The sequence below is a fragment of the Canis lupus genome, chromosome 18 (genome assembly GCF_003254725.2).
Source record: "Canis lupus dingo isolate Sandy chromosome 18, ASM325472v2, whole genome shotgun sequence".
NCBI classification, from domain to species: domain Eukaryota; kingdom Metazoa; phylum Chordata; class Mammalia; order Carnivora; family Canidae; genus Canis; species Canis lupus.
The window spans coordinates 6,435,225-6,454,781 of NC_064260.1; the positions used below are offsets into that span (position 1 = coordinate 6,435,225).

The following is a 19,557-nucleotide window of genomic DNA, read 5'->3' on the forward strand; positions in this document are numbered from 1 at the left end:
AAAACAGTCCCATCACCCTTCTCCAAAATTATCTATGCTCCTTTGTAGCTAATCCCTACTCCCACTCCAGGCAATCACTATTTGCTTACTGTCTCAATAGTTTTGCCTTTTCCAGAAAGTCATAGAAATGAAGTCATATGATATGTAGTCTTTTGAGTCTAGCTTGACTTTAGCACAACAAATTTTTTTAATCTATGTTGTTACATGTATCAATACTTTTTTTTATTCATAAACCACTGAGCCACCCAGGCCACCACTTACTTTCTTTTTATTACTGAGTAGTAGGAGTCCATTATATGCATATACTGGTTTGTTTATCCATTTGGCAAATGAAGAACATTTCTGGTGCTGCTATAGTCAGTCATGGACTAGTTTTTGTGTAAACACAGTTCTTACTTAACTACAGTTTCCAGTCTGCAGCATGTCTTTTCATTTTCTTAAGAATGTCCTTTGAGGGGCAGCCCGGGAGGCTCAGCAGTTTAGCGCCACCTTCAGCCTGGGGCCTGATCCTGGAGACCCAGGAGAGAGTCCCCATATCAGGCTCCCTGCATGGAGCCTGCTTCTCCCTCTGCCTCTGTCTCTACCCCCGCCCCCCCCCCGTGTGTCTCTCATGAATAAATAAATAAATAAAATCTCTAAAAAAAAAAAAAAAGAATGTCTTTTGAATGAATATCTTAATTTTGATGAAGTACAACTTATCAAAAAAAAGTTAATGTATCATTCTTCTGGCTAACACAAGGGCACAAAGATTTTTTTCCTTATACTTTAAGTTTTATAGTCTAAGGTGTATAGTTTTAGTTACTTTATGTTCTGATTTAATTTTTATACATGATGTAAGGTAGGAATCAAGAGTTCTTATAAAAAATTTTTTTAGGTAGAGAGGCAGCCTTTCAATTTCCACAGGCTGTATCAACTGCCTACAATGAGACAGACATATGCCAGGCTTGTATGTAAATACTATTTAGACTTACACCAGCTCATGTGCCGTCTGCTCTGGAAGCAATGAACGGGTTTCTTCCCCCTCTTTGAATATGATATTCAATTGTTCCAACAAAAATTTATTGAGAAAAACTATCCTTTTCCCACTGAAATGCTTTTGTACCTTTTTGGTAGATATTGTCTCAATTGTTACAGTTTTATAGCAAGTTTAAAATCAGTAACTGTCAACTTTCCAACTTTTTTCTTTTCCAAAACTCTAGTTCTCCTGCCTTGATAGAAAAATTTTAGAATCACCTTTTCAATTTCTACCAAAGAGAAAAAATCTGCCAGGATTCTGAATGGGATTACATTGAATCTATAGATTCGTTTGGGAAAAAACATCCTGGAAGTGAATCCATATTCATGAACATGGTATATATCCCATTTAGGTCTTCCTTGATTTCTTTCATTCTATCACTTTCAGTGTATGAATCTTGAACATATTTTGTTAAATTTATATCTAAGTACCTTATGATTTCAGTGCTATTGTAAATAGTAATTTTTTTTAGTTTCTACTTCTAATTATTTGTTGCAAATAGATAATTGATTTTTGCATATTGATCTGGACCTCATAAACTTGCTGAACTCATTACTTCTAGCAGTTGGCTTTTGTTTTTGAGATTCTCTCATATTTTCTACATAGACCATAAGTCAGACCTAAATAGAGATGGTTTCACTTCTTCTCAATCTGCAGTTCATTCACCTTTCTTGCCTTATTGCACTGGGTAGGTCTTCCACTATCATTTTGACTTGGATTAGTGACAGCAGACATTCTTGCCTACTTTCTTTTTTTTTTTCTTAAATATTTTATTTATTTATAGAGATGTAGAGAGAGAGAGAGAGAGAGGCAGAGACACAGGCAGAGGGAGAAGCAGGCTCCACGCAGAGAGCCTGACGTGAGACTCAATCCAGGGTCTCCAGGATCACACCCTTGGCTGCAGGCGGTGCTAAACCGCTGCGCCACCAAGGCTGCCCTCTTGCCTACTTTCTAATCTTAGGGAGAAGACATTGGGTCTTTAACATGAAAAATGGTGTTAACTGTAGGTTTTTTTCTAGATACCCTTTATCAAGATGTGAATATTTATATTTTGCTGAGATTCTTTTAACCATAAGTGTCTAATTTTATCAAATGCCTTTTCTGATTCTATTGATATAATCATAGAATTTTTTCTTCTAAAAATCTATCAATTTGGTGATAACTTATTCCTAGGATAAACCTCACTTGGTCATAATATATTATCCTTTTTATTTATTGATGATTCCATTTGCTAAAATCTCATTAAGAACGTTTGCATTTATGCTCATGAGAGTTACTGGTCCATAATTTTCTTATAATGTGTAATGATTTCTAGGATGACTGATTTTATAAAAGCATTGCTTTTTATAATGCCTGTATAAAATATATCACTGTTAATTCCACTAAAGAACTGTCTTTTTTTTTTTATGGTACTAACTCCAATAGATGGAACACATGCCTTAAAATAGGTGTCCTTTATCCAAAAAAATTAAGATCACTGCTAAGTTCCTTGGCTTATGGCTAGATAAGAAGCTACTAGCACATTTAAGTAAATGACATTCTTCATGAAAAACTATGAGATCATCCATTTAAAACTCTCAGAATAATTCATAGAAAGTATATTAAATTACACATTGAATGGATGAGCTACTAACTATAGACATTTACATGTGAAGCAGCTCTTTTAAGAAATAAGACCCATAAATATGTCTTTCTTGGTATAATATACATAATTGGATAAAATGTGGAAGACCAATGTTGTTACACTATGTTCTCTTAAAATCTTTAAAAATCATACAATCATTAATCCATTTGTGCTTACAATATTCATATGTACAAACTTAAATTTTAAAACAATGTCTGTACATAATAAAAGGGTTACATATATGTTTATATATGTTAATATATGTGTTAACATATATAACTGCACTATTGTTTAAAACACTTTCCTAAAGTCAAACCCTCCTCTTCAGGTGCAATAACTTTTCATGCCTAACTGCTGACATGTGGAAGTCCCTCTGGATATTAGTGAAGTACAGAAGGCAGTGATAAAAAAAACCCACCTAAAGCCATTATTCCAGGTTTTTGAACAGCTTCACCTGCACCTTCCCCACCTTCACCATCAAGCTCATCATCCATAAAATGATCCATTTCTTTGCATTAAACTTGTTTCCCATCATTGTTAACTCTATGTTATACGGAGCCAGCTGCTGACCTCTTTCTTGCCTAACAGGAAATCATCCAACTTGCTGTACATAAACTAGTAACATGGCTTCCATTACCATGATAAACTGACAAAAGGAAGAAAAGAAATATACAGTGCTAAAGAGAACTAGCCAGTCTCCCGTGACATCCTCTTCATTTAGCACTGGCCCTCACCACACATTCATTTGAACATTCGCATCCATGGGTCAATTTTCCTTAACCACCAAGTTTGGAGCTCGTAAGGATTACTCCTCGGGAGCATGTGCCAAATTTAAAGACTGTGAAGGAGTAGGCCGAGCTGGGCTGGCATCTGATGTGGCCTGAGCTAAAACCACGGCTTGCTATTGCACATAATAGCACGTGATACTAAGGAGCATAGATGTTTGCCACCATAGCATTCCGCAATGGGCTAAAAGCAGAACAGACTGGGAATCTAGGTTGCAATAGCTCGCCCAAGACACTAGGTGTCTTCATTTCTTTGAGTTACAGGTGGTAACTGGGATCCATTTGTGCTTATAGAAACATAACACTGTCTGAATCCTTCCAAGGAAGTACTGGCAGCTCTAAACAAGGTTTATTTATTTTACACACTCCCACAAAAAGCACATACTATATTATTCCATTTATATAAAAGTCTGGACAGTGCAAAATAATCTATAATAAAAAAGGTGGATTTCTTTCTTTAAGATTTTATTTATTCATGAGAGACACAGAGAGAGAGAGAGGCAGAGACACAGGTAGAGGGAGGAGCAGGCTCCACATGAGGAGCCCGATGCGGGACTCTATCCCGGGACCCCGGGATCATGCCCTGAGCTGAAGGCAGATGCTCAATCCCTGAGCCACCCAGGCGTCCCAACAGAAGGCAGATTTGAGGTCTCTTGCCTAGTTGACAGGAGGTGAGAGAGATGAAAGGAAAGAGTACAAAGGAAAATGAAGAAGCTTCTGCAGGTGACGGATAACCTCATTATTTTGGTTGTTAGGCTGGATTCACAGGTGCATACATACATCAAAACTTATCAAACTGCATTTTGAATATATGCAGTGTATTATATATCAAGTATACCTTAATAAAGGTTGTTTTTTTTAAAGGAGTACCTGATATCTTAAGACATGCTTCTTAAAGTTTCCCACTGAAGTTTTATTCTTTACAATAAAAGAATTAAAACTCTCATGGGTCTGGGACTATAAGCCACAGCAGCCAACTACAAAAACTACATTTAAATCTCACAGTATATCTTTAAAATTTGTACACATTACTTCCTAGTCCATAAATGTCTGTGTTTGTTTTAATATAAACATATCGTTTGATGTTAATTACCAGTTAAACTGTATAACATTTTCCCCCACAAATTTTCAGGTTAAATAGATACCATAAGAAGATATACTCTGTTTTCTTTGTTGGTATCACTTGCAACTAAGAGGAGTATACAAAATTTTTAGCAGCACAATTGAAAAGTCTGGATGCTTTTATGGTCTTTCTGTACTGTTTCTGTCCCTGCACTCTTCTTTTTACCCGCTTATAATTACTACAAAACTGAGAAAAAATATATATACATATTTGCCCATATTAGATGCTACTTTCCTCTTTTAAGGAAGTAACACCTAAGAATTCCAACTATTTGTCATTTAATCGATTTGAAAGAAAAAAAAAAATACACTAGACTCTTCATTTACCCAGGAAGGGAGCACTTTTGGTTCTGAACAACTGAATCTTCTAGATATTCAAGAAGATCTTTTTTGTTGTTGTGGTTTACTTTTCACTGGATTAGACAATGCCTATGGGTTACAATTATGAACTTCAATTTTTATTATATAGTCCCATGGCTGTTGAGAAAGGTGGAGATAATCTGCATGGCAGTGGCCCCAACCAAGTCTCCCAGGCCTGTAGGCTCATGTTTGCTACAGCCTCTTGAGTGTTTGCAAAACTTGTAAGCAGAACATTTGACAAATGAATCTGATTATTTGAGCTTGCATTTTCATGATCAACTATTTGTAATTTTATGATGCTTTTTAGGTAAGTGTTTTTTGTTGTTGTTACTGTTTTTAAAAGACTATTAATTTAGAAAGCAAGTGAGCAAGAGAGTAGGCAGTGGCCTTTAGCTCCCAGAAGACTCCTTCAGTTCCCTGACAAATGTCCCTCTCCAAAGGCAGTTCACATCATAGCCACCTGCTTCTTCAATCCAGCAGAATTTCTCTCAGTAGAAAGGTTTTAAGTTAAAAACAGATGTAATTTATATAAAAGGCATAGTAGGGATATATAAACATGCAAGTTGCCTATCCTTTTTTAAATTAAGACACTTGATACACTGACTTTATTATGAATATTCATTTTGGAAAATATGCTCAATATAGGCCACTTATTAGACTTTCTCCAGCTGAAAATAAGTGTTTGAAAGGTGAAAATTAAGTGAAAGCAGTTATATTAGTGATATTTATCATGATTTTTCAATTAAATACTCTGTAAGACCTTCATCTAAAACCCAAGGTGATTTCCTAAAATACTTATTTATTTACATTCTGGGGCTCTGGGTTCATGACCTGAGCTGAAGGCAAGATGCTCAACACACTAAGCCACCCAGGTGCCCCTAAAACCCAAGATAAGTTTAAGATGTAGGCAGCTCAGTCACCCTTTTTTGTTAGGTGAGCTGGTGATAGAGAGGAACCTTATGGCACTGCCTTGGGTGATGGAAATCCATAATCACGTGAGCAACTTGGGCAGTGTTCTGAAGGAAACTGAGCTTGTTTAAGCCGGCCTGGTACCCACACTGCTTTCTTGCATGCTGCACAGTTCTATTCAAGCCTAGAGCCAGCCTGCTCAGCACTGTGCCATAGGGCCCCACATGGAAGAGGATGAACGAGGATGGGAAGGAGACCGGAGACATAGTGTCATCAGGTGGCTTGGCTGTGGGCTAGATCCCATCAGTGTGGGCTTCAGAAGCCTCTCTCCAGCATCTCCTTCAACTGCCCATCCCTGGGCCTGGGGAGGTTCCTCGTAGCAGTCTGAGCACCTGGGTTAACCTGTTTATTCACATGCTCTCTTCCTCCTCAGCTGCCTGGACCTCCTCTACCCATGTGCCTGCTATCAAGTTCCGTTTCTTCTAAAAGAGCTTAAATTGACTCAAGTAATAAGCCTTTACCATCTAAACTGTTGAACTCCTAGCCATAAGGGTATTCGTAAGGTTCTCTTATATCCTTTTAATATTTATGGAATCTGTAGCAGTGTTCTCTCTTTCATTTCTGATGAAAGAGATTTGTTTGGTAACCGAGGGCTTTTCTTTTTCCAGAGCTAGGTTAGAGGTTTATCAATTCTAATGACTTCAAAAAACAGTTTTTGCTTTTCCTGATTTTCCCAAATGTTTTTTTGTTTCCTATTACACTGATTTCTGTTCTTCTCCTTTATTATTTCAGATTTTCTGCTTATTTTGGATTTAATATGCTTTCTTCTTTTCACTTGGATAGTAGGAGTTTAGGTCCTGATTTGAAACTCTTTTTTTCAAAAATAAGTATTTAGTACTATAAATTTCCCTGTGATGACAATCCTGCATCCCATAAGTTGTGAAGTGTTACACTTTCATTTTCATTCAGTCTAATCTTCCTTTTGATTAGTTCTTTGATCAATGGATTATTTGTAAATGTGTTACTTGTATTACAAATGTTGAGGAGTTTTCCAGGTATTTTTCCTTTATGGGTCTCTCACTCAGTTCCACTACAGTCAGAAAACATTCTTTAAATGAAAAAAACAAAAAAGAAAAAGAAAAAAAAAAAACCCTTTAAATTATTTGAATAAAATAAATAAAATGATTTGAATCATCAAAAAATTTTTGAAACATGCTTTATGATCCTATTCTAATAAATGTTTTAGGCACACTTGAATGTCTGTTTTACTGATTTTGGGTGGACCATTCCCCAAGTCTTTAAGGTGAATTTGGCTGATAATGTTCAAGTCTTCTATATCCTTACCAATTTTCAACTTATTCTACCAATTACTGAGAAGTACCGAATATAACTGTCGATTTGGATATTTTTCTTTTCAGTTCTATCAATTTTTGACTCATATTTTAAAGTTCCATTATTAGGTACACAAATGTTTAAATTGGTTGTCTTCTTGATTAATTGATCCCTCCATCACTCTGAAAGGACAATTTTATTCCTGGTAATATTCTTTGCCCTGAAATTTATTTTACCTGATTCTAACAATCCACTCCTCGTTTCTGCTGATTAGGGTAAGCATAGTACATTTTTCCCAACCTTTTATGTTTACCCTTTGTGTGTTTTTATATCTAAAGTGAGCTTCTTGTAAGCAGGATGTAGTCAGGTGTTAATCTAACATGTTTTGCTTTTCAGTGAGGCATTTACATAATTTACATTAAAATTATTGGTATGGTTGGGTTTCAATCCAACATCTTGTTTGTCTTTGTCTTCTATTTGTCCAATCTGTTCTCTCCCTTTTTTTCTGCTTTCTTTTAGGTTAATAGGGTACTTCTTATGATTCCATTTTACCTCATTTGTTGGCTAAAGCTGTAATTTCTCTTTAGGAGTTATTTTAAGGCTTTTATGTTATACATATTTTATCTATCACAGCTACTTTAAAGTAATACACTATTTCATCACATGTAAGACTTTATATTACTGTTGTTAACACCATTTACTTCAATTTTTAAAATATTTATTCATTTACTTATTTAGAGAGTATAGGCATGAGCTGGGGAAAGGGCAGAAGGAGAGGGAGCATCTCAAAGAGACTCCATGCGGAACCACAAGGGACTGGATCCCAGGACCCCAAGATCATGACCTGAGCTGAAATCAAGAGTCGGACACTCAACTGACTGAGCCACCCAGGTGACCCACTTCCATTTTTTAAAAATCCCACACAGTACCAGTGAAGAATAAGTCATTAAAAAAAAGAAACCATTCCAGGATGCCCAGGTGGCACAGCCAGTGAAGGCTCCGACTCCTGATTTTGGCTCAGGTCATGATCTCAGGGTCCTGAGATCCAGCCCTATGTCAGGGTCTGCACTCAGAGTGGAGTCTGCTTAAGACTCTCTCCCTCTCTCCCTCTGTCCCTCCCCGTCATGCTCCCTCCCTCTCTCTAAAATAAATAAATAAATCTTAAAAAAAACAACAACAACATTGTAAGCGTTCTAAGCATAGAATTTTAATACAGGAAATTTAGAGGCTTATATAACCATTGCAACCACTGGGGAGCTAAAGCCAGAGAAGCCATCACTGACCATCTCCCTGATGTACTGGAGCAAGTGATTCTCAGAGCTTGCCTGGAAGCCAAGATGTCTGGAAAGTGTCTGTAGTCTACTTCAGCCTGCAGTTCAGGAGAAACTGAGTCAGAGAAGCTTGACTGGCTGCTATTGCTAAACCACACACCAATCTGGGCTCACTTCACCCCTGACTAACACATTTGACTACAGTTGGGCCCTGTGGAAAATAGTCTTTCTTCTGCCTTCCAAGTTTCCTGAGAGTGCCTGTAACTAGCCAACTTCACATATAGAGGGGAACTTTGGGAAATGTCGTTTGGAAATACTACTTTTCAGAAAACAAGCAGGAACTTACGCTTCCCATGAGCTTCCAAAGAGCCATGGGGTTAAGAAACCTCCATCATCTGGAATAAAGCCAAATTGCTTTCTTCATTTCAAAATTTAATGATACACACAAACTTGTATATATGACCTGGCTTGCACAGTGTCAGAGTGAATGATCAAGCACTTTAGAGTTTGATTTAGACAACACTGCCTTGCAAACCTGTCACAGAGGGCCCAAATACTCATATCTTAACAGCTGAGTTCCTCTTTAAAAAAGGACTTTATTTTTTGAGGAAAATAACTCAACCATTATACCTGAGCCTCTTCATATTACATGACGCCTGTTTAAGGCGTGTTCTGGAAGGAAACTGCAAATCAAAGACATAAGGACTTCTGGTTTCCCATTTGACATGTAAGGAGCTGGAAAGTTGCCATGCTATTCTAACAACAATGAAAAAGCTAAACAGACTGAAAAATCAACACTTCTTTGAGGATCCTTAAAATATAGGTCAAACCACTATCCCCAAGATGGGAAAAACAGGCAAATGCAGAGAATAACAACTGACTAAGAGCACAGACCCATGAGTGGAAACCACCACAGGAACCAGTGCCACGGTAAGGAGGGCATCAACTGTAATGATGAATTGCTGGAGGCTGAGTACAGACAATTCTGAGAGTTAAAAAGTCCAGGATGACCCAGTCATAGGGGGACCACCTCAGTTTTGTGGAATTTTAATCAAGTTCACGCAATATATATTGGAAACATTTCCCCTTGTGCATCCAGGAAGAGGAGAGAAAGAGAACCATTTTTGAAACATGCCAGAGCACTCTGTTCTTAACAGGGCCTGTCCTCAGGGAAAAGCACCCAGAGCCTAACTTGCTGGATTACTGTCGGAGCCTGACTGACTTCAGGGAAGGGAAATACCCACCTCTAGCCCACTCAAGCTATCTTCTCCCACCTAAAAAACAAAAACAACAAAAAAAAACAAAACAAAAAAACAAAACTGAGCAACATCTGTAGAGTTCACAGTTCAGAGGCACAGACTCACTAACAGATCTATTCATCAGACTGTAGCATGCTCCCCCCCCAACCCTCCCTCACCACATCACTAAAGGCCTGCTTTATAGCAGTTCTTCTTACACAGTCCCTCCTGTGTGGATATCAAGAAAAATTTGAGAAGACATACCAAAAGGCAAATAAAGAAAGAAAAGGAAGAGAAGACTAGAAGAAAGAAAGAACGAACCACAGTCTGAAGAGAAAGAGCAAGCATCAGAACCAGGCATGGTAGAGGTGTTGGAATCACCAGGATGATAATTTAAAACAAGTACGATGAGTATGCTAAGGACTGTACCAGATAAAGCAGACAGTATGCAGCAACAGATGGGCAGGAGACACAGAAGTCCTAAGAAAGAACCAAAAAAAAAAAAAAAAAAAAAAAAAAAAGCTAGAAATCAGAGACGTTTAACAGAAATGAAGAAGGGCTTTCCCGGGCTTCTGAGTAGACTGGACTGAGCTGAGGAAAGCATCCCCAAGTTCAGGAATATCTCAATAGTAACCTTCAAAACTGAAAAGCAAAGAGAACAGAGACTGAAGAAATCACAACAGACTGTGGAAGGGCTGTCAGGCAGCTGCAGGAGGCGAGACACCAGCAGGACAAGAAGCCAGAAGAGATAACACTTTGCCTACAGAGAAGCAAACAAACTCCACGCTGCTTCCCCTCAGAAACCATGCAAGCACAGAGAGGAGAGTGAACTATTTAAGGTGTTGAGAGGCAAACTTACAAACCTCGATTTCTGTTCCCTGTTGAGTGATCCTTCAAAAGTGAAGAGGAAATGGAGTTCTTGGGCAAAAAAAAAGAAAAAAAAATCAAGGGGATTTGTTGCCATTACACTGTCTTGTAAGAAGTGTTGAAAGAAGTTCTTTAGAGACAAAGAAAATAATAAAGGCAGACATCCAGGTCTACATAAAGAAAGGAAGAGCACCAACAAGGATTAAGTGAAGGTAAAATTATAACCTTTTCTTATTAATTCATCTAACTGATAACAATTTGTTCAAAATAGTAACAGCAACAATATTTAATTATGCATGTTTATACATATGTATCTTATGAATTTATATGCTTATGTATGCTTACATAAAAGTGAAATAAATGACCCAAAGCACGAGAAGAAATAGGAGTATTTTGTTAAAATACTCACACCTTGTGAAGTGGTATAGTTGTTATTTGAAAGTGGACTTTGATTAGCTGTAAATATATATTACAAACTCTAGGGCAACCACAACAAAAGGTTAAAAAGAAGTATAACCAATATGCTAAGAGAGGAGAGTAAATGGAATCATAAAATGCTCAAATTAAAACCAGGAAAAGGGGATCCCTGGGTGGCTCAGAGGTTTGGTGCCTGCCTTTGGCCCAGGGCGTGATCCTGGAGCCCCGGGATCGAGTTCCGCATCGGGGTCCTGGCATGGAGCCTGCTTCTCCTTCCACCTGTGTCTCTGCCCCCCCCTCTCTCTTTCTATGTCTATCATGAATAAATAAATAAAATATTAAAAAAAAAAACAGGAAAAGAGTGGAAGACAAAAATGGGAGCAAAGAACAAGGGCAACGAATAGAAAATAGCAAGAAATATGGATCTAACTGTATCACTTTGAACGTTTATGGTCAAAATGCATCAATTAAAAAGACAGAGAACATCTCAGTGGATCAAAAACAACACCCAATGATATACAGTTTACAAAAAATCCACTAAAATATAAAGACACATACAGATTAAAAGTAAATTGCTGGAGACAAATATACCAAGTTAATATTAATCTAAAGTACAAAAGTGACTACAGTAATTTCAAGAAGGGCATTACATAATATTGGGATCCAATAATATTAACTCTTCACATATATGTGCCTAATGAGAGCATCAAACTACGTGAGGCAAGACCCAGTAGATGTGCAAGGAGAAAAAGATGAATCCAGTATCATAGTTGGAAATTTCAACACCCCTCTGTCAAAAGTAGACAGATCCAGCAGGCTAAGAGCAGTAAGAACACAGCTGAACTCGACAACATGAGTCCACTGGGTAACACTGGCATGAGTCCACTGGGTAACACTGGCATCTATGGACTATTTTCACAACAGTAGAATACACATTCTTCTCAGGCTCACATGGAACATTCAGCAAGACAGACCACGTTCTAGACCACGAAACACACTTCAAAAATTTAAAAGAACAAAAGTGATGCAATGTCTGTTCTGAGACCAAAATGGAATTACACTAGAAATCAACAATAGAAAGATAACTGGAAAATCCACAGATCCTAGTGGCTAAAACTCTGGGGGTCAGAATCAGCAGAAGGCTGAAGAAAGGGCAAGAAAGAGGAGCAGAAAGGGGAACGGTACACACGGGTTATGAAAAGGCTGAAGAATACAGAGAAAGGAGCCAAGAAGGGGAGGGCCATAAGTTTCTAGAAGCCAGGATGTCTAAAACTCCATATTTAGTTATTTGCTTTGCTATCTCAAACCTTTGGAAAAATGCTACGGAAGTACAGGAACAGGAGCACTTTTAAGACAGCAGTAAAAGGACACACACACATAAGGGACGGCAAAGTGACTCAAAAACTAATTCAGGGTCAAATCATTGTTACCAGGTGAGCTTGCTCCCCCTTTTGGACTCAAAGAAGCTGGTGTCTGGAACTCCAGATCTGATCACAGAATTCGGAGGAAGTTAGGATTAAGAGAACACATTCTGTCAACTTAGAAAAAAACTGTTTTGAGATGAAAAGGGTAAAAGAAAACATAAGGGGGTGGCTCAGTCAGTTAAGCATCTAACCCTTGATTTAGGCTCAGGTCGATCTCAGGGTCATGGGGTCGAGCCCCATGTCAGGCTCTGTGCTGAGTGTGGAGTCTGCTTAAGATTCTCTCTCTCTCTCCCCTTCTCTCTCTACACGGCCCCCTCTCTCCCTCTGTAAAAATAAAATAAAATCATTTTGGAGGAATCTCATGAGGGCAAGTACTGGACCACCACTCTGGGAGGGGGAAAGGAGATTCCAAATAATCAGTAAACATCCACTGTTTACAGGATCAAGAAGTTTGACAACACTCTGGTGAGTGTGGAAAAACAGGTATAGTCATACATCGCAAGAGGGAGAGAAAAATGGGCAACTCTTGTGGTGAGCAACTCAGAAATACTTCTGCAAATACTCTGTGCTTCAGGAAATCCATTTCTAAGAATATATCCTATAGAGATACACAATAAGATGACTTGGGTTTATTGCTACCTTACTCATAATAGCAAAAAATTGAAAATAACATATACACTGTTACTAGCGGGTTGATTATCTGTTATGGTAGGCCCTTAAAATAGAATATTATACCACCATCGAAAAGAAGAAGTTCTTTATGTATTTAAAGGTATTGATCTGGGCAGCCTGGGTGGCTCAGTGGTTTAGTGCCACCTTCAGCCCAGGGTGTGATCCTGGGGTCCCGGGTTCTAGTCTCATGTCGGGCTCCCTGCATGGAGCCTGCTTCTCCCTCTGCCTGTGTCTTTGCCTCTCTCTCTCTCTCTCTTTCTCATGAATAAATAAAATCTTAAAAAAAAAAAAAAAGGGGGGGATTGATCTCCAAGACAGATTGTTGGGTAAGAAAAACAAGATACAAATCAGTGTAAGTTGTGCATTAGTTTGCACAAAAAATGGAGGGGACAGCTGGTGAGAAAAAAAATGTTGTATATGTTTAGAATCTCTGAAAGGATAGCCAACAAACCAGTAACACTGTTTGCCTAGGAGCAAGAGACAGAGCAGCTGGGAGGGAAGGGGACTTTTTAGGGTAATTTTTTTTTCTAAATTCTTTAAAGTTTTGAATCATGTGGATATATAATATATATAACAACAATGATATATATATCATTGTTATCCAAAATAAAAACACTTAAAATAGATACAAACGTCCAAAGGATGCTCCAAGCAGATTAGAACTCTACAGCTGGTGGACTCTTTGGTGCACTCCCATTTCCCTTCCAGGAGGTCCCTCTACGGTGCCCAGAATCTTCTGCTCCCCATCTTGGGGACCTTCTGCCCCTCGCTGCCTGGTCAACTGGCCCCCATCATCTAACTCCTCACACCTCCAGGCTACAAGTGCTGCTTTCACTCACACTTTCTGGCCTCGCTATCACCTGGTTCCACTACCATGACACTGTCCATCACAGACCACCTTTTCGTCGCTAAATCCAAGGGCTTTTTCTCAGCTGCACTCTCCTGGCCCTCAGCCATATTTAAAACTTGTCAGACCTTCCCTCCTTTCTTGGCTTCTCCCACCTCTTACTGAATTTTTCTTTTCACACTTCACTGCTTTCCTTCTTTATCCTGCCCTCTGGATGTAGTTCCCAGTGGTCAATCCTTGTCCCTCTGTTTTTTTCTCTTCCCTGTATTTGGGGTGGGGGAATCCCTTCATTCATTCATTCATTCATTCATTCATTTATTTATTTATGATAGTCACACACACACAGACAGAGAGAGAGAGAGAGAGAGAGAGGCAGAGACACAGGCAGAGGGAGAAGCAGGCTCCATGCACTGGGAGCCCGACGTGGGATTCAATCCCGGGTCTCCAGGATCGCGCCCTGGGCCAAAGGCAGGCGCTAAACCGCTGTACCACCCAGGGGGGATCCCTTCATTCCTAAGGTTTCTATGACCACCTGTATGCTGAGAACTCTAACACCTTGAGCTGTGAGCTACCCTTTCCTCCAAGCTCCAGTCCTAAGAAGAAATGCCAACTAGGCATTTCCAATTTTTGCCATCTCATTCTGACATTATGCTTTGTACTAGGTGCCAACCATCCACCCTGCCTGACAGGCTGTGCTCTGACCTCTGGGCAAAGGCCACTGGCTCCACAAATTCTATCAGTGACTCAGCTTGAAATCCTGGGAGTCATTCCCGTGTTCAACAAACTTCCTCTGAGATGGAAGGGCTAGCTGAGGCTGACGGTCCTTCACCCTTCTACTCCAGCCAGCTGCTGAGTCACAGCAAGTTTTCCCTGAAATTTTCTGTCGTATGATTTCCTTCCACTACATTTTCACTAGCCCATCCACTGGGTTGCATTACAAGATTCTGGATTGCATTATAAGATTACTCAACAGTTTCTGAACCATCTGATTGCCTCACTAAATAATAACTGCCATTTGGTGAGGACAAAGTATGGAGGAGGCATCACTATAGCCATACTAATATAAATAAGACAGACAGCTATATTTGATGTCAGAGAATGGAAGGTAACAAAAAACAAGATAAAGGGCAACGGGAATTACCGAGAGATATCACTTCTGAAGAGAAAGCTCAAGAAACTTTTCATGTAACTGAAATGACATATGAACGCATGGATAAGATTAGCTGGATATCCAAAAGAAGAAAGGCATTCAGAGAGTCAAGAGATACTAGGGCTTGCAGGACCATTCTGCCCCAATACCCCGTGACTTGAGCAAGTTACTTAACCCTCATTTTCCTCATCTACAAAACAGAGGCAACAATAGTATCTTGTTCATAGGTGTGTTGTTAGCATTAAATAAATGCACATCATGGGATACGGTGCAGCAGATTAACTCTGTTTATGTCTTGAAAACGTAGAGCTGAGTGGAAAAAATAAGAGAACAAGATATAAACTGTAACATGATATAATTACTGAAATTAAAAGTATACTACACAGTGGTTGCCAGGGGTTCAGGGTGAGGGAGGCTGTGACAACAAAGGAGCAACAACAGAAAGGAATATTTTGGAGTGAGGGTGTAAATCCCGACTGTGGTAATGGTTATACAAATCAATGCATGTGTTTTAATTCACAGAACTTGTGCACCAAAAAAAAAAAAAAAAATATATATATATATATATATATATATATATATATATTATTTTACCAAATGTAAAGGGTATTTGTAAAATAAAACAATAACATATATTTTCATAAGTACATGAAAACAAAAAGGTAATCATTTAATCCATTAGAATAACTGTCTTTGGAAGGGTGAGAATGAGGATGAAGATCAAAACGAATGAGAAAATAAATACAAGAGAGGAGCCCGGCACACACCAACAGAGACCACATGTCACAAACAGGGGCTGAGGAGTACCTTCTCTGCTTGAGGCCTCCTCCTCTGCCCCCCAAGAGGGAGAGACAATGACCTAGAGGAGGGTAAGGAAAGGAGAGTAAGTACAGGAAGTGAGGAAGTGATGAGGAAGTAAAGTCAAGCAAGAAAAAGACAGACTTGGAAGATATTATGGTCCCGCTTCTCAGCCAATTCCATGAGTATGGGAGTATGTTATTTTTTTTTTTACCATTAAAGCCATAAAGCCAAATCTAGAGTCTGGGACAGTGTACTGTTCCATTTATGCTTTAGTGACTAAATCAAGAAAACAGAATTTCAGCATGGAGTGTGGGAAAGGAGTGGGGAGGATGTCAGGCTCCCAGGCCATGTATACAGACGGCAATAGCGCTAATCCTGAGCAACCTATTGGGGCAGGTGAAAAGCAGCAGGTCCAGCATGGGTTATGATGAGCAGGGGTGCTAGATGGAACCTCTTGGTAGAGAGCAGTGCGGCAGGCTTCCGGATGTGCAGACCTGGGGCCGGAGCAGGATCTGGTTGGACAAATCCATCTGAGACATTCCTAAGCAAACGACTGATGAAGACTGTGGGCTCAGGTGAGCAGCCCGAGACAACGGGTAGGGCGAGAGGTATCCCGGGAAACACAAAGTTTCGAGAAGTAGGCGGAAGAGAAGCTTAAGAAAGAGGCTGAGAAGAAGTGAGCAGAGAGATAGGCAGAAACCCTGGGATGTCATAGCAACACTGCGAGAACCTGGCCAATAGTGTCAAATGCTTCAAAAGGGAGGTTTCCACCAAATTTGGCAACGTGGATGTTCCTGGTGCCTTTCAATGGCGAGGTTTTGGTGGAACAGTGAGAGCTGAGTCAGACTCCAGTGAGGCTGACATAAAAAGGGAAGTGAGAACGTGGTCACAGATGCTGAACAATGGGTGTTTGAGGCAGAAGAGAAGGGAAGATAGTTAAAGGAAAACCCAGGGTCTCACATGTTTTCAACGGTCGAGAGGAAAAAGTCATCAAAGAAGGAAGCGTCGAAAGACCATGAGAATCTGAGTGAGTCACAGGGGCCTTCACATTAAGGGGCCAGAGGCACCAGCAAGTGCTCAAAAGTAGGTCAGCCCTGAAATGGGGAAGGCTAAGGGATTGGGCAGCAGGGAGACCTACTTGCAACTTTTGTCATTTTAGGGCTTTTGAGTTTTATCCTACGTATATGTACTGACATGATTACAAAAATATTTTTTTTTAAATTATTATTTAAGATGAATTTCAGTAAGAAAGAGGCCTGGCTGCAGTAGGTTGAGAATGACTTGGAGAGAGGAAGAAAAATGGGAGAAATGACCTGTGGACATCTCTTTCAAGAAGCCTCCCTTTGAAAGACACAAGAAAAAATAGGACTACGGTAGTTTGACAAAATATCATGTGTTATTCTGTCCTAGAGAAAGTAAGAACTAAAGCATTTTGTGCCTGGGTGGCTCAGCTGGTTGAGCATCCGACACTTGGTTTCGGCTCAGATCCTGATCTCAGGGTCCTGGGATCAAGCCCTGCATTGGGGGCTCTGTGCTCAGTGGGGAGTCTGCTTCAAGATTCTCCCTCTCCCTCTGCCTCACCCCTCTCACTCATGCTCTCTCTTTCTCTAAAATAAATAAATAAATCCTTAAAAAAATAAAATAAAGCATTTGGAAATATTCATGGGAAAGTCATGAGAAATGCGGTTAACAATGCAGCTGGTAAAGGAAATCATTAGGGAGGCAGCGTGAGGTCTGAGGACACAACAGACTTTGTAACTCAGAGTATGCACAGGAATTTCTAGGGACAACGGATGGGATAGGTCCACTCCCCTTTCTTCTTCCTATCTCCAGCCCAGGTGTGTGTGTGGGGGTGCTGCTTCAGGGTGGGCCTGATTAGTCTAAGCCAATTGGAAAAATCTTGGCCCCTCTTACCCAGGGGTGGGCATGTGACATAATTTTTGCCAATAAGACCTAAGGAGGCATCTGGTGAGGCTTTAAAAAAAAAAAAAAAAAAAAAAGAGGTTCCTACTTTCCAGAGAGAGCTGCAGGAAGCCTAGCTCCTTCTTCTACTCAGAGTGAATGAGGAAGCATGTAACCCCAAGTGCTGCTGGCAGCCATCCTATAACCACAAGGGGAACTATCTCTAGGAGAAAGCCAACATTTGAATGAAGAGCAGAGAGACAAAATGATCCTGGATCCTCAAGACTGCCGAGCTACTGGATCAACCAGCCCTGAAGTCTGACTCCATTTGGACTTCTAAGATTAAAAAAACACATTAAGTTGGGTTTTCCTATACTGACGGCCTAGAGCTCTCTCACTGATAAACATCCCTTTCACAGTAAGGCGAATGGGAAGGCAGGACTTGAGACAGATGATGTCTGACGGTTCTAAGTTTTCTCTGTTAGGTAAAAAGTGGTCCAGATACTAAGAGTGAGGAGGGAGCAGGCAGGAAGAAGACTGGACCTGGCCGTCCAGGGCAGAGGGAAAGAGGACTCAGCCGTGCTGAGCACCACATGAGGGTCTGGAGACAACCACTAGCTGCAAACAGCATGAAGCTGTGCCACTCACCCGACACCATTGTCCTGGGTTTGGCATTGTGGATCAACAGGACAAGGAGATGAGCAGCTGGGGACATCAGCCCAAGAGTGGTTGAAGAGATGGACACCAAGGGTTGGCTGGACTTGGAAAGGAGGAAAGGCAGGCAGGCGCTGCTCGTCAGGAAAGAACAAAAGCGCAAAGTGACTAGAAATCTCAGCAGATCAAGGAACAAGGAGAGTAGATCTGAGAGCCTAGGAGACAATGCAGAGAAATGGCCCGGAAGCAGAGGTTAAGTGTCCCCAGGGTAACACAAAGCAGGGCTGAGGCCCAGCACCCCCACCGCCTGCTGCCGCTCCCGCCCAAGCCCTGCAGTGTTGTTTCAGGATTAACTGTAATAGATAAACTCTAATCTAACTGAAGCTGGGCAGACACAGGGTCTAATTCTTCTCATATCACCCAGAGCCATGTGCTTATCAGGCTGGAGGGGAAATGTTTTCAAGTTTGTGCTGATGCGTTTGAAAAAAGTTCCGTAGGGACAGAAGACACTGTGTGAAGGAGACATGAGGAACACTGCAAGAAAAGCATGCCTTAAACCAGTCCTTGTAAAGAACTCACCTCTGCATTCATCTTGATCTCTTCCTTCAGTGGCTGTGAAGACAAAAGCAGAGGTCAGAACTCCAGACTCCACGCAGACACTCCCCTTGGCCACCCCACTTTATACCACACTATTTTTTTTTTAAGATTTTATTTATTTATTTTAGAGAAAAAAAGAGTGTCTGAGTTGGGAAAGGGGCAGAGAGAAGAGACAGAAAATCTCAAGCTTACTGCTGGGTACGGAGCTCGATCCCACAACCCTGAGATCATAACTTGAGCCAAAGCCAAGAATCAGATGCTTAACCAAGTGAGCCCCTCAGGCACCCCTCTCCCAAATGACTTATTATCCCACTTCCCTAACTTCCCCCAAATGCCTCCACCACCTCATTTACCCCTCCAGTAATGGTACCCAGGCCAATGTCTGACTTTGAGGCTGGTGGTCACCGACCGGGATGTCAAAGAAGAACATTTCCAAACTTGAGAGACCATCTCCTATACTGGAAAGGTGACTGTAAATGCAATGCCTATCTGTACTTAAAAGAATGATGTTCGTCCCAAAGTTGATGCTTGGAGAGGACAGCTTTGGATATGCCTTTCTTTTTTTACATG

The 19,557-nt window shown here is 40.3% G+C and overlaps 1 protein-coding gene across 8 annotated transcripts in view; it reads right to left on the reverse strand.

Moving 5' to 3' along the window:
* Positions 1-19,557, reverse strand: part of BLVRA (biliverdin reductase A) — a 77,251-nt gene that overhangs the window by 26,344 nt on the left and 31,350 nt on the right. For 5 of the 8 annotated variants that reach the window (XM_035702013.2, XM_025449247.3, XM_025449248.3 and 2 more), the window contains one exon: positions 18,970-19,002. In XM_035702013.2, coding sequence (XP_035557906.1) covers positions 18,970-19,002 — 33 coding nt within the window. Of the gene's footprint in view, positions 1-8,430; positions 8,517-9,662; positions 9,688-15,840; positions 15,893-18,384; positions 18,427-18,969; positions 19,003-19,557 lie in introns of those variants that run through there. The other 3 variants (XM_025449245.3, XM_035702014.2, XM_049096730.1) reach the window with 3 other exon arrangements.